Genomic DNA, 14,290 nt, shown 5'->3' with positions numbered 1-14,290 from the left:
AGACAGTTCTGAGTCATCCAGGTCTTTATGTCTTTAAGACAGGCTTGTAGCCTGACCAACCTGTAGGTTTCATCTGGTTTCATAGATAAGTACAGCTGAGTATCATCAGCATAACAATGGAAATTTATGCCATGCTGTCTGATAATGTTACCTAATGGAAGCATGTATAAATTATTATTATCTCTAATACTGTATGTGTATTTTATTTCCCAAGATCACGACGGGGGGGATGTAAGCTGGTGTTTTTATCAAGCCTGAATCTCTGCGATGTCGATATGAATTTTCAATCACGTTGACGATTTGACTTTTTTTATAAGAGATCAACATCTTTGAGAAACAGCCGACAGCAGCTAATTCTTAAAAAAGACGTTTTGTAAGACATACCTGATCTTTAATGTAATGATTAAAACACCGCAAAAATGGTAGATATGAGCCTGTATATATTGACCTATATGTCACGTTTTTCCTTTTCAGTTGAGCAGCTCACTGTCAGTTACAAAGTCTTTAGAAAAACTGTGTTAGATGAGTGAACTTTTAAGGGGTTGTAACCTTTAGGAAAATGAAAAGAGCAGAAGAGAGTGAGATTATAAAAAAAGATTGAAGCTCTTTGCACCTTTAACAGTTTGACACCTCTGAGTGTCAGATAAATCTCCTCCACCCCTTTTGAAAAGCAAAAGCAAAGATTCATCACAAGCCTCTGACAGGCTGGTGCCATTAGCCAAGCCTTGCCATTAATAAGCATGATGTGTTTTTAAACCCCAAGATAACGATAAGTGCAATCATTGTAAATGATGGACATGAAATTTTCTTTCGCGCTTCCCATATGTCCGCACGCCATAATGTTTACAGTGTGGCTCTTGAAATTTGTTTTCTCTTGTTTCCACATTATTCTTTTTTTCTTGGGTGTGTTTTTCTTTGTAAGAGAACTTTGACAGAGCAGCTAGCAGAGTGATATTTATCTTCTGAATTGCTGTGTTGACATTAAATGTAATAGTTTCTTGTCTTTAAGATAAGTCTTTTAAGTTGAGGTGATGGCAGGCAGATGAATATGGGTTCATGTCCGCAAAGCAGCTTCAGCCTTATTGATCATCTAGTTCTATAACCCCACATGTCCTTCTAATACTGATTGCCTCAACAGCACTTAACTGCCCATCCCCCTTCTTTCTCCATCTGTCCAACTCCATGTGGACAAACCTTCAAATCTTTATTTTTCTCTCCGTGGCCACATCACAGCAGAGTGTCTGGATTTGATGGCATGGTGGGGATTTGGGGTTAAAGGGCTGCAGTGATCATGGGAGTGTGGAAAGCCATCCCTGGTGCAAAGCAATCATAGCCGGCTCTCGATCATCCTGCCCCCTCCACTACCTCCATCCAACCTCTCTCAACCCATTGCCCCTAGATGTGCCTCTCACCTCCCCTCCATTATTCCCAGCTCACTAGTCAGAAAATTAGGGTAACACTCGGCAGGTCCCCATCCTCTCCTGACTTCTCTTTCTATGTCCCTCCATCTTTCCTCCTATTTCTCACCCATTACTCCCAGTTCACTGGTTGGTATATGGAGGGTGACACTGGGGCAATTCAATCTCTCGTTTCCTTCAAGCCACTCAGTCTACTGAAGTGCAGCTGTCTCCTGTCTATATATACACCCATCCACCAAGTTGTCACTCTGTTTTCTGCACCTCCCACCTTCCCTGCCCTCCTGTGCTACACAAAACTTTCCATTTCCTCATTTGTCACTCTTCTTTTCTTTGTGCTCAGCTCTGACTTTTTCTGTCCTGTGTCTACAGGAAGGTGGTTTCAAAATATGCTTGTTGTACCAAGGAAATGATTGTGTATGCTTATCATGCAAAAAAGGTTGTGAAGACTTGTTTGTGGGGTTGTGTTTTGTGAGATAAAGCTGGTGAGCCAAATTAAAATTAATACATTAAAGTGTGTATTTTAACTGCCTTTGATGTATGACATTGAATAATGCAGATTTGAGAGGAAAATAAACCAGTTGTGTTCAGAGCAGTTTAAAGCTAAGCTTTGTAGACCAACGTGGCTTTAGTGGCAAGGATTTATCTCTGTTATTTCCTGAAAGGCTTCAAGCAGAAGAATCTCACAAGTTAAGCTAATCGTTACGAGTGCAGTAGTTTCCCTTTACTTTGTCTGATAATGATAATGACCTGGTTCCATCATGCCAAGAAACACCTAATTAAAGGAGCAACACTTCTGTAAGCTGCCTATTGACAATGGTTGTAGCCCATGGAGCTTCAACTCAGATTAGTGGCTAAACAGAATATGCATCACTTACAGTAGTTATAGGCTGAGTACTAATGTACTGACAACTCCAACTTGGAACACGGATAAGAGTAGATGGAAATGTTTGATGCATTGTCAGGTCTGCTGAATTTGGTTAGTTTATTTCTGCTTTATAAAAGTTTCTCATCTCAAACAAAACAACATATCATGGAAAGATAGGCTTGTGTGCTGATTTTAAATGGTCTGAAATCTGCTGCTACTATATGCTCAAACTGACGATTGTTCGATTGAAGGTATCTTATCTTATCTTCTAAAGTTTTACTGTGGAAAATTAGGCTGTCAAGCGAACTGTATAAAAGTATAGTTTATAATAATGTGGAGGTTTACAAAGTCAAAAAATTATCCTCTTTCTATCCTCTTTTCTCAGTTACTTCAGTATAGCTTGCAATCATCAGCAACAACAATGAGAAATCCAAGCGTACAAATGATTCTTTGTTGCTGTATCTGGCATCAGGCACTGAGAGACCCGAGTCTGGTCCATAAGGATGGAAAGGAAATACTGTAGTTTGTATGTAAAGAATGTGTATTGATTCATTTTGTGATGTTGTATTTATATAATGTATAAGTTGGCATAGTTGCCATGCAATTTAGAGCTTTTGTAATGCAGGACGCGTCTACACTGACGTTGTGGCTGAGTTGGGCCAAGTCTCAGTTTCGTACCACCTGTTTGGGAACAACTTGCTTGTGATGGGGTCCTGTAGGTTGACTGCAACATTAAATATTAATTACCACAAGTCTCCAAGCGTAGTGGAGTATTTCAGATTGCAATTAAATTTTGATAGTCAGATATGTATACTTCAAATACAGCTCTGGTCAATCAACCTTCAACAAACTGACACAAAGATCAAAAACAATCATACAAATTGGTTTCATAATAAAGTTTATTCTATATTACAAATAGTATTTTGTTCTTGACTGCAAAATAGGAATGCATTATATTTACATACACAGGTATACAATTAATTATAACAAAGTTAGAGAAGCTTGCCTTATATCCCCCAGGTTTTGTTTTTATCCCTCGATAACATACTCTTTATCTTTCAAATATGATATAGTAAAAGTCTTTTCTAGCGTGTTTGTGTAACACCTGCTATAACACTGAGCTAGGAGGACATTTTAAGTTCCTACAAAACGTTTGAAGGTGGAAACTTTATCTGTACTCGTTACAACAGGAGGTTGCTACGAGCAGACAACCTTTGTTGCAGGGGACGGGACGGGTCGGGCCGGGGAGAAATGAAAGACAGGATGTTGCACTGGGGAGCAGATTCACAATAACTGCTGAGTACTCTCAGCTTGTGACATTTATTAACTCGTTTGTTAACATCGGGCATCTTTACACAGTACATGAAGGACAGAGGCTTTGTTCACAAGTTGTTTTAGTTATGTCCTTAATTTGAAAATACCCAATATCATCATTCTCCAGAAATAGATTTGTCAAATAAAATTTTGAAGACACTTTGTAAATGTGCTCCTCCAAGTTGCAACAACAGACATGAGTCCTCCTCTTTAGGAGTAAAATGTGATTGATGGATAATGACTTGGATGTCTCACACACATTTGATACAAGGCCTAAGAAAATCTCCCTTGGCAAAATGATCTATAAACACAAGTCTAATATGCCTCTCCTGTTAGTTGATCTGGATAAATTGAATGAACATGTAGTTGCTTACAGGTGTACATACTTGTTTGACAGTTAAAAGGGCAAATGTTTTTTGACACACAATGTTGATACTTTTCCAGAGATGAAGCCAGCATCTGGTATTCACTAATACCCATCCTTTATTTCAAGAGACATTCATCATGTGCTCAGCTGATAGATGGGGAGAAGCAGTCGTCTCAACTCTCAAAACAAGATGTAATAGCAGCAAAAACAATTTGAGACTTGAGTTGTCTACCAAAACTAAAACCACAGGGGAGGCACAGCTGCTACCAAGCACTGATGGCCTGTTATGGAGGACATGGTTCTGTAAATGAAGTAGAAGTTCCTAGTACTTGTAGAACTATATAAATATCTTTGAGCAAGGCAGTTCCATTTCATACTTTCCAAATAGGTCAACATGCAAAGGTATATAATTAATAACTGTTTTATTTAGCATCTACCACTTCACAAAACTGTGTGAATGAGATTTTGCAGGGGCTCAACTGGATAAAGGTTCCACCTTAAACGAAAGCTATAGTTTCTTACTTGAACGATCCACTTTTTCCTTCTCAATTCTTCCAAGCAAAAGAAAGATAAAAGAACACATCCACATCATCATTGCAAGGCTTAATTTTCTTATTTTTCACTTTTTTTTTTATTAAGTTTCTTAAATTGTTTACGTTTTACATGCGCTTAAAAAGCCAATAAAGGACCCAAGGTGGACCTAGGGCGGTCTTCACACATTCACATCACCACATGGGGCACGTTGTCAAGGCAAAAGAAAGGGCAGAGGTCAAAAGGTACGGAGGGCGTCTCCATTATCTCTTTCAGTCGCTTTCTCCCGTGGTTAGGGTTCACATCCAACAAGTCTTGACTAATGTTAACGTCCATGATGCTCACTTGTTGCTCTGCTTTGTTTTTTTGTTTTTTTTTTCTTTGAGGCTTGGAGAAGGCCGCCACTGAGGACAACTACACTAATACAGACAAGAGCGCCTCCACAGTTACACACTCAAGAGTTGGGGTTTTGCCGTATGCAACTAGCTACCATCTCCAACGCTTGTGCAAAACAGATAAGAAACTGGTAAGTAAGGAGCCGGACAAAAGGGTGGATGGTGTGCCGAGAGCCAGAGAGACCCGGGACGATGAAAAGAGAAAGAAGGATCAGATCACGTCGCCCACAGAGCCTCTCACCTCGACACACTGAGGTCAGAAAAAATCACACAAGCTTCTTAAAGTTCCAGTCACAATATTTTTTGTATTAGCAGTGGTTGTTTTTTACGTAGTCCCTTTTTTTTTTCTTTTCTTTTTTTTGTCAGTTCCTCAGTGGCACTTTATAAATACATTTTGACCGTTTTTGAAAATTTCAAGCTCCTTTGGTTTTTGGCTGACCAACTAAGTCCATCTCATTTGATTTCTCCACACAAAAGTCTTTAAATATGATGATCCTGGGAAGAGGTGCTACTTTCACCGACAATGGAGCCCCTTTAGGTAGCAGACAGCCATCTCTGGCTGCACTGTATTGAATCATTCTTACTTTTACTGATACAGCAGTTTCTTACCCAGTGCGTCTCAGTCAGCTTCTCCCTTTACCTCCTCCTGGGTTGGCGCAGATATCTGTGCATGTGTGTGCTTTGATAGACCGTCGCAGTGGCGACACAAGATTGGGTTAGACTGCCCCTGGTGTTTGGGTTAGCAGTCTAAAGGCTGTCTTCCAGAGTAGGTTGTGTGCTTTTTTTCAAATTCTTAAACAGAGGACCCTACTTGGGTGAGGCTCCAGGGTTTAATTTAATAGTTTCATTTTGCAGTAGTCATATAAGCCAAATGGAAGCAGAAATCATGAGCATTTTCTTGAATATGCGCTGGGTAGGTAAAATTGTGAATGTTGCAGCAGGCTAAATGCTGGGGATGCTCTGCTTTGTAAAGTTTTATTGTCTGTCATGTTTCATAAGGAAAAGTTCAAAGGAGCAATAATCCTTCCCTACCCCCATCAGTCTTAAATACAACTCCAGCTACATTGAAAGAGTACAAGAACATTCTAGATTTGCCTGGACTCCACCCAGATTTCACGGATATGTATACTTTGCTTGAAGGTACAGTGTAAACTTGGCAAACCATCCTTGCATTAATTTCTCCAGAGATGTTCATTTGGCTTGCAGTCATCACTTTTGATGTTTTCACTTGATCTCATATACCGAATATAGAACTATGACAAACTCAACTCTAGAGATGTTTTTATCTTAACTATCCTATTTTGAAAAGTTCGACAAATGGAACCAACATTGTGGTTTTCAAAGAATCATTGTAAATTCTGAAGGCAACATAAAAATGTTTTTTTTTCCCCTTTTTCTTCCAGCAGGGGGACTTAAGTATGCCAATATGGCCAGCTTTCAAGCAATCACCCCTTGGTGTTCCCCCTGTGGTGAAGCTGAGGGATGCCCCACATTGCACTGTGGGAGACACTGACCTCAGCTGCTGACCACCCCTCACAAATATTCAGGTAAACTAGTCTATGCAGCAGAGTGGATGAGGAACACAAAATATCTCTTGGGGAGGAAGCAGAAAAAAGGTTGAGGAAGAAGTCCTCTCTGAAAAGCGGAGGGAGGAAGTCGCATGATGAAAAAGATGGGGACAGGTCTTCGCTCAGGCACGGCTCGGTTTCTGACAGGGTCTCTTCCCAGTGCACCCTGGGAAGTGCGGTCCTCAGCTCTCCAGACTCATGAAGGCCACCACCTGCTCCAGCTTGAAAGCCAGCCTCTGTTTTCTCGCTGCATCGTCCTGCTCCAGTAAACACACAATCTGCCAGCAGGAAAGAGAGGTAAACACAGACACACATCACCATTACTGAAATCATTCAGTATTTTCAAATCTTGTAGGTGTAGGATGATTGCCAATCAAAGGCCATAAGATAAGAAGATATCTCTATTGTATAATTACTTTGTAAACAGTTAAATATTCCAGTTAAGTAATCCAGTTAAGTAAGACTGAAAGGCTATGAAAACCTCTCATTTTTCAAAATTAACTCCTAAATTAACAACTATGTTGTGTTTCTCCACTGAATACAAGCAACATTTGTTTGGAAAATGGGATCTTTTGTAGAGCAGCAACGATTTTAAAGGAATGGCTCCTGACAACTAAAGTCACCTTGCACTAGAATAGAGAAATGTCCAAGCATAAGGTAGTACATAAATGTACTACCTAAAGCCAAAGATCGATGATCAATTTTGTAGTTGTATAATCAGACCTTTGGCCATATGTTTTGGACACTTAGGTGAAGAGAGAGGCAGAGCTGTCAACTGATCAACATCTGGTGGTGAGATGTGCCAGCCAGACTTGGTAAGCTGATGTGGTTTTTGAGAGGGAGCAGGAAATGTCTGGCAGAGATCCCCATCTGTGAGACTGTCAACTCAAACCCAAGGATGCTCTGACAAACTAGGGCTCATCGCAAGTTGTGCTTTGCCTGAGTAGGGAACTGCTGACCCAAACTGAGAATATAATTGAGTGGTGGAAAGAACAGGTTTAGAATCTCTTCAATCTAGCCAGCATGTCCTCCAATGCGGAGGCAGAGATTGCTGAGGTAGTTAAAATGCTTCCTTACAGTAAGGTACCAGATATGCTCAAGGCTTTGGATAGCGTGGGGCTGTCATGTGTCTTCAGTGTTACATGGACCTGTAGAGTAGTAGACCATGGTGTTGGTTCCAATTTTTAAGTAGGGGGGGGGGGCATGCTATTCAACCTAGTTAAATTTATTCCAGGGTGTTGGAGAGCAGGCTCAAAATGGTTGTTGAGTCTTGGATTCAGGAGGAGCAATGTGTTTTTTTTCCCAGGTTGTAAAACAGATCTTCAACCTCAGTCTTCTTCTCCCTTAGTGAGGAGGGTCATGGGGTTTGACCATGCAGTCTACAGTTTTTTTTATGGACTTGTGGGCTATAAGGTCCCTATATAACCAAAGTAAGAGCTATGTCTACACTCTTGGCACTGAACCCATCTGTGATTTAACTGACAGGATATCTAATTTGGGAACCACAGGGTTGCATCTCTGCTTTTTTTTTTTGCAGATGATGTAGTTCTGTTGGCTTCTTCAAGCTATGACCTTTAGCATGCACCAGAGTAGCTCACAGCTAAATGCTAGTCAGCCCTTCTAAATCTGAGGCCTTGGTTCTAAATGAGAATAAGGTGGAGTGCTCCATTCCAGGTCAGGGATGAGTCTCAGGAGCTCATTCACGAGTGATGGACAGAGAGATTGGGGCGACAAAGCTCATGATTTACTGGTCCATCTTCATTCCAAACTTCACCTTACAGTCACTAGATTTGGATAGTCAATGAAATCACGGATAGAAATGGCTGTAATGAGTCTCTTTTAGAGATAAGGCAAGGAGCTCAAAGTAGAGCTGCAGCGCCTCGACATCAAAAGGAGTCAACTGATGCGTCCTGATCACAGGGTATATCCCTCTGTGACCTGAAGATACTGGATTGATGAATGTGAAGCAAGCTACGTTTTAAAACCTTTAATGCCATCAGAGATTACTTTACATTCCTAAAATGCTTTTTGCTCTCACGGGGAATAAAATTAGAATCAAATTTATATTCCAAAATGCCACTTAAACTGCTATATTCATTTGTTGGTCTACAATGACATTCTTAATTTCCAAAAATTGGTGATACTGTGTAAAGGAAAATCAAATGCAATGATTTGTAAAATATTGAAATCTGTTTTTGTTCAAATTGAAGAATGTTTATCAGCGATGACTCTTAGTAATGTATATAAACATTTTACATACCTCCTCAGTGTATTTTCCCACATAGGAGTAAATCTCACTCAGAGAGCTCATGGTGTTGAACTCATTCATGTGCATCCGTGACTGTTCTGCCAAGTAGGCATTCATGTCCTGGTCACTGATCGCTGGCATCTTATTTATGTCTGAGTAGTACCTGTTGACAGAGAAGAGGAGGAATAAATTTTAAAAAAGCACTTGTTTGAAATGTGTGTACTACAAGAAATATTGTTGGACTGTTAGATAAATCGAAAACTCCCAGTGCTGTGCTTTAGTGTATAGTAAATATAGCCTGTAGCTCTTTGATGATATTTAACTTATGCAGCACAGAATCCACAAATTTCATGGTAAAGTGACTGAAATGGAGTCATCATAGATTCAGAAAGGCCTTTGAATTCAACTTGGAACACCACAGCAGACATGCTGCATTTAGGTAAAAACAATCAGTCACTGTCAGCAACAGCTGTGTTTCCCATATAAACTATGCTAATTTAAGCTGCTTATTAACATTAAAATCCTGCAGCCACTTGATGATAGGTCTGGAGTGTGTTTGAGAGAGAGTATTTGCCAGAAAACAACTGTTCAGAGCAAAGAAAAAAGCAGGTGGGTGTTGCTCATAGAGGTCATTCTGACATCAACACCTGCTCCGTGCTAGGAGGAAGTAATGGGGAGCTCCCTTGCAGGTGATTGTTAGTGTAAAGACCAGATGTGCTTGTTGTAGCTATTTTTTTAAACAGATGTGTCTCCTGCAAATATGCTCTCATCAGTATAGCTGTGTGTGACATAATTTTATTCATGCTTTGGAGAAGTTCAAATATATTTTCTTATATATGGTATAACCTACAGCCAAGGATGTATGCTATAGTTAGCTTTCCAGAAGATTAACATTAAAGGGACATTTAATTATTTTGTAGTAATGTAAAGTACTTTAATAGTAGTCTTAGTCCTTCCTGCAGTAAACAGTTGTCAGAACACTGAGTTTGGAGAATCAGGAGAGATAACATCTAGTCAGATCCATCCATCATCTGCTGCTTCTCCGGGGATCGCGTCGTGGGGGCAGCAGCTTGAGCAGAGAAACCCAGACATCCCTGGCCACTTCCTCCAGATCTTTCTGGGGGGACGTTTTCCTCAGGCGTTCCAAGGTCAGCCGAGAGACATAGTCTCTCCAACGTGTCCTGGGTCTGCCTTCCTTCCATTGGGATGTGTTCAGAACACCGCACTAGGCAGGCGTCCAGGAGGCATCCTAACCAGATGCCAGAGCCACCTCATCTGACACCTCTAGATGCGGAGGAGCAGCGGTTCAACGCTGAGCCCTTCGTGGATGACTGAGCTTCTCACCCTATCTCTAAGGGAGAGCCCAGACACCCTGCAGAGGAAGCCCATTTCGGCCGCTTGTATTCACGATGTCGTTCTTTCGGTCACTACCCACAGCTCGTGACCATAGGTGAAGGTAGGCACGTAGATTGACTGGTAAATCGAGAGCTTAGCCTTCTGGTTCAGCATGAAGCCGGTGCATCACTGCGGATGCCGCACTGATCCACATGTCAATCTCCCGCTCCATTCGTGCCTTACCCGTGAACAAGCCCCCGAGATACTTGAACTCCTCCACTTGGGGAAGGATCTCATTCCCAACCCGAAGACGGCATTTCACCCTTTTCCGGCTGAGGACCAAGGTCTTGGATTAGGAGGTGCTGATTCTCATCCCAGCCACTTCACACTTTGAACCGCTCCCATGAGAGCTAATAGAACCACATCATCCGCAAAAAGCAAAGACCCGATTCTGAGATCGCCAAACCGGACCCCCTCAACACCCTGGCTTCACCTAGAAATTCTGTCCATAAAAATTATAAACAGAATCGGTGACAAAGGGCAGCCCTGACGGAGTCTAACCCTCACCGGAAACACGTCCAACTTACTGCAGGCAATGCAGACCAAACTCTGACACCCATCATACAGAGACCAAACAGCCCCTATCAAGAGGTCCGGCTTCCCATACTCTCGGAGCACCCCCCACAGAACTCCCTGAGGGACATGGTCGAACGGCTTCTCCAAGTCCACAAAACACATGCACCCTCCAGGACCCTGCAGAGGTGTAGAGCTGGTCCACTGTTCCCGGTGGTGATCAGTTGACAGCTCTGCCCCTCTGTTCACCCAGTGTCCAGGACATGCGGTCACAAGTGCGACGATACAACCACAAAGTTGATCATCAAACTGTGGCCTAGAGTGTCCTGGTGCCAAGTGCACATATGGACACCCTTATGCCTGAATATGGTGTCCCTTATGGACAGCCCATGATGAGCACAGAGGTCCAACAACAAACCACCACTCTGATTCAGATCGGGCTGCCCCCCCATCAAAATAAAATAAAAATCGCTCAGCTCTACTCTCGTCCCTCTCAGCGAGTAATATGTATGCCAACACCTGCTCTGTGCCTCTCACCACAAGTAACTCCAGAGTGAAAGGGAGCCCAAGCCATGCGTCAAGGTGAGTCTGACTATATCTAGATGGAACCTCTCAACCTCAAGCACCAGCTCAGGCTCCTTACCCAACAAAGAGTTGGGTAAAGAGCCAGCTTCAGTAGCAGAGGATAAGACCGGCAAGGTCTCCGCCTTCGGCTGCTACCTAGCTCCTCCCACGGGTGGTAAGCCTGTCGAAAAGGGGACCCACGTCATGTTTTTGGGCTGTGCCTGACTGAGCCCCATGGGCACAGACCCACCAGGCTCTCACTGCCGGGCCCCACCCCCGGGCCTGGCTCCAGGGGGAGGCTCCAGTGACCCCCGTCCGGGCAAAGGATAACGTGATCCAATTGTCTTCTTCGTCATGAGGGTCTTGTAAGCTGTTCTTTGTTTAGTCCCTCATCTAGGATCTGTTTGCCTTGGGTAAAAAAAAAACAACAACTTGCAACTAACAAAAATGCTTTCCTCTTTTCCCCTTACTCACACTTCTGCCCTGTAGTTCTCATGCTTTGGGTGCTTCCCTATCCATCCCCACTGCTACAGCCAGTCACATAGCATTTGTTTGCCTGAGACATAGCTAATGTGGTTCTCTCCCTCTTCACCTATATAGTAATTTGCTTGTACACACAGGTGTCCATAAACAGCTCACCTCTCCACCCAGCTCTTGTAGCTAGGGATGTCCTTGGCGTAAAGCAGCTTGTTGGAGGGTGAATCTTTCCCAAGGCGGTGTTCTGAGGTGGAACAGGAGTCCATAAAGGTTTGGGCCACCACAGACAGACAAGCATCTGTGATGCTGCTCTTGTGGATATCAAACACAAATTGGGGATTCTTGATCACATTCACCCAGAAACGCAGAGGTAGGCTACAGAAAGTGGGAACAGGAGAACAAAATAGTTTAGTGGCGAACCATTTACAAGTTATTTAATATTTCTACTCACATCACATAGCTTTTCTGAATGTTAAAGTTATGTCTGATCCATCCTAGTCTCGAAATGGGGGATGCTCCTCTTCTCACCTTAACTGAACTTTTAGTGCAACTTGGTAATTATATGTTGTTACGAGACCTGTTAATCAACTATTATTGTTCAGCTTCATGTCAAGTGACAGCATGCTGAGCTAAACATTCAAACACAGGTGTGAAGGAAAACAATACTTTGTGTCCAGTTGAACTGAGATTAAGTCTCTAAATGGCATTTTCAAATTTGCAGCAGTCAGGTAGTCAATAGGCATGAGTATATTATTTGCAAGAGGGGACAAGGTTTCATTCACGTTGGAAAGCAAGTACACCGGCCTTGCTGCTGTTGTTGTGTGCTCAATTCAATAAAGCCTTTATCTTTAAAACCAGGTGGTAGCTGGCTCATTTTTTTCGAACGGTGTCCAGTGGTTCTCGTGGGGGGCCGCACAGTGACACAGTTCATATTGTCTTGTTTGTGCAAGTGGGCCCTATTTTGTGCCTGTCCAGAATAATAAAAATATACAAGTCTGTTTATTTGCTGGGCTAGTTTCTGCTAAAGTGAATAGATATATGGCCAGTTTTATCTGTGAGCTGCAGTGAAAGGGGCTCAGGTGGTATTAAGAAAGAGCTGAATTTTACTTGGATCACTGCATCTTCACTGTTCTCTGGGCCATATGCTTTTAGCTGATGTGGCAAAAATCAATCAGAAAAGACATTCTACCCGACAACTGTTTTAGTGTGTGGCACAATATCAAAGAATGAGGGGGGAAAAAAAACTAAATGCAGTAATTTAAAATACCAACAGTGCTTCCCCACCACACATTCATTCTAACACAACCACCCACAAAGCAATTTTAATGTACAATCTAACAAAAGAGGATTTGGACCTGAGAAGGAAAAACTGCATTATTACTCCAACAGTAATCCAAGCAAAGAATCTAGTCGGATTAGGTGCAGAGATCAAAGGGATATTAATGCCACTGCTGTGCTGCCTTGATTGTTGGCAATCTGCTGTTCCAGTGGGGTTAAAGATGCTGGTATCTCTTACAATTTTTTAAATTGTTTTGAAAATTAGGTAAAGCATAAAAATTCATGCCGAGTAGTTTTAAGAATATGAATGATTGCTGAAATTAGGCCTTTTGGTCAAGGATTAGGTTAAGTATCAGCTACTGAGATCAAGGGCATCTATCTTAATCTAGAGGAGATAGAAACCCGTTTTAAAAGACTCATTCATTCATAACAACAAAGTGCAGCCAATTTACACTAATAAATTGTAGTGTACATTTTTCTGTACGATATAGGTAAAAAAAAAATAAAAAAGCTGAATATTTACCCACTGCTAAAATTGACCATTTGTAAATATAAGCAATATTTAAGCAGCTCTGTTAACATTACTAAATAGTGTTTCTTTAAAAAAATGGATAAATAAAAAATATGTATATATATTCTGCACAGACACAGATGGATATTATCACGATTAACTGATTTGCCATTGGCAGCAAGTGGGCTGCAGATGTTATGATTTATAGCGTTGGAGACATTGTAACTCATACAATGACCAAAGGTTTGAATGCTCTAGTTTCTAAATATGCCTTGGTGGGATTTGTTTCAGCAGGGACCCTCAGTAAGCAAAAATGAATAATTCATGTGAATGGCACATTAAAGTAATTTACTAGTACATACAGTAAGCTGTGTGTCTGTCCTAATGGTGCAGTTTATGATTTGAGGAGGGTAGAGCTGCAGTAGGATTGAGTATAGGTGATGATCTGCATGTATCTGCCAGTTTTACACAGTAATTAAAATTCTCCCATCCCAACACACATCGTGCTAACAGAGACGCAAACACAGAAGAGCGAGGATAAGAGCAGGCACAGACATGCTGCCATTAATCCAAAGGATACCATCTGGAGATGCACAGAGAGCCAGCAACTCATGTATGTGCACACTCAAATACACAGCAAAACTCAACACAATGCAGAAACAACTGGCAAATAAAAACAGATTTTTATATATATATATATATATATATATATAAAATTAATTTTGTATTATGAATAGCTTCATAATAACATTTTTGGTCGAGTTTAGATTTTAGAATTTGTGGATGCACAGAATCAAAGAATATTTGCATAATAAAGATGTACACACATACCACAGAGGAAGACAC

The 14,290-nt window shown here is 41.5% G+C and overlaps 1 protein-coding gene across 1 annotated transcript in view; it reads right to left on the bottom strand.

Moving 5' to 3' along the window:
- Positions 1–3,164: 3,164 nt before the first annotated feature.
- The window catches only part of plxna4 (plexin A4), a 210,315-nt gene continuing 199,189 nt past the window's right edge, over positions 3,165–14,290 (bottom strand). Inside the window, exons 30-32 of the mRNA XM_072377856.1 lie at positions 11,818–12,030; positions 8,719–8,869; positions 3,165–6,736 (exon numbers count right to left, since the gene is read on the bottom strand). Coding sequence (XP_072233957.1) covers positions 6,641–6,736; positions 8,719–8,869; positions 11,818–12,030 — 460 coding nt within the window. The 3' untranslated portion in view covers positions 3,165–6,640. The remainder of the gene's footprint in view (positions 6,737–8,718; positions 8,870–11,817; positions 12,031–14,290) is intronic.

The sequence above is a fragment of the Leuresthes tenuis genome, unplaced genomic scaffold (assembly GCF_036924035.1).
Source record: "Leuresthes tenuis unplaced genomic scaffold, fLeuTen1.0.hap1 SCAF_23, whole genome shotgun sequence".
Lineage (NCBI taxonomy): Eukaryota > Metazoa > Chordata > Actinopteri > Atheriniformes > Atherinopsidae > Leuresthes > Leuresthes tenuis.
Note: the sequence above shows the minus strand (reverse complement) of the source record. Positions and strands in the feature narration are given on the sequence as shown.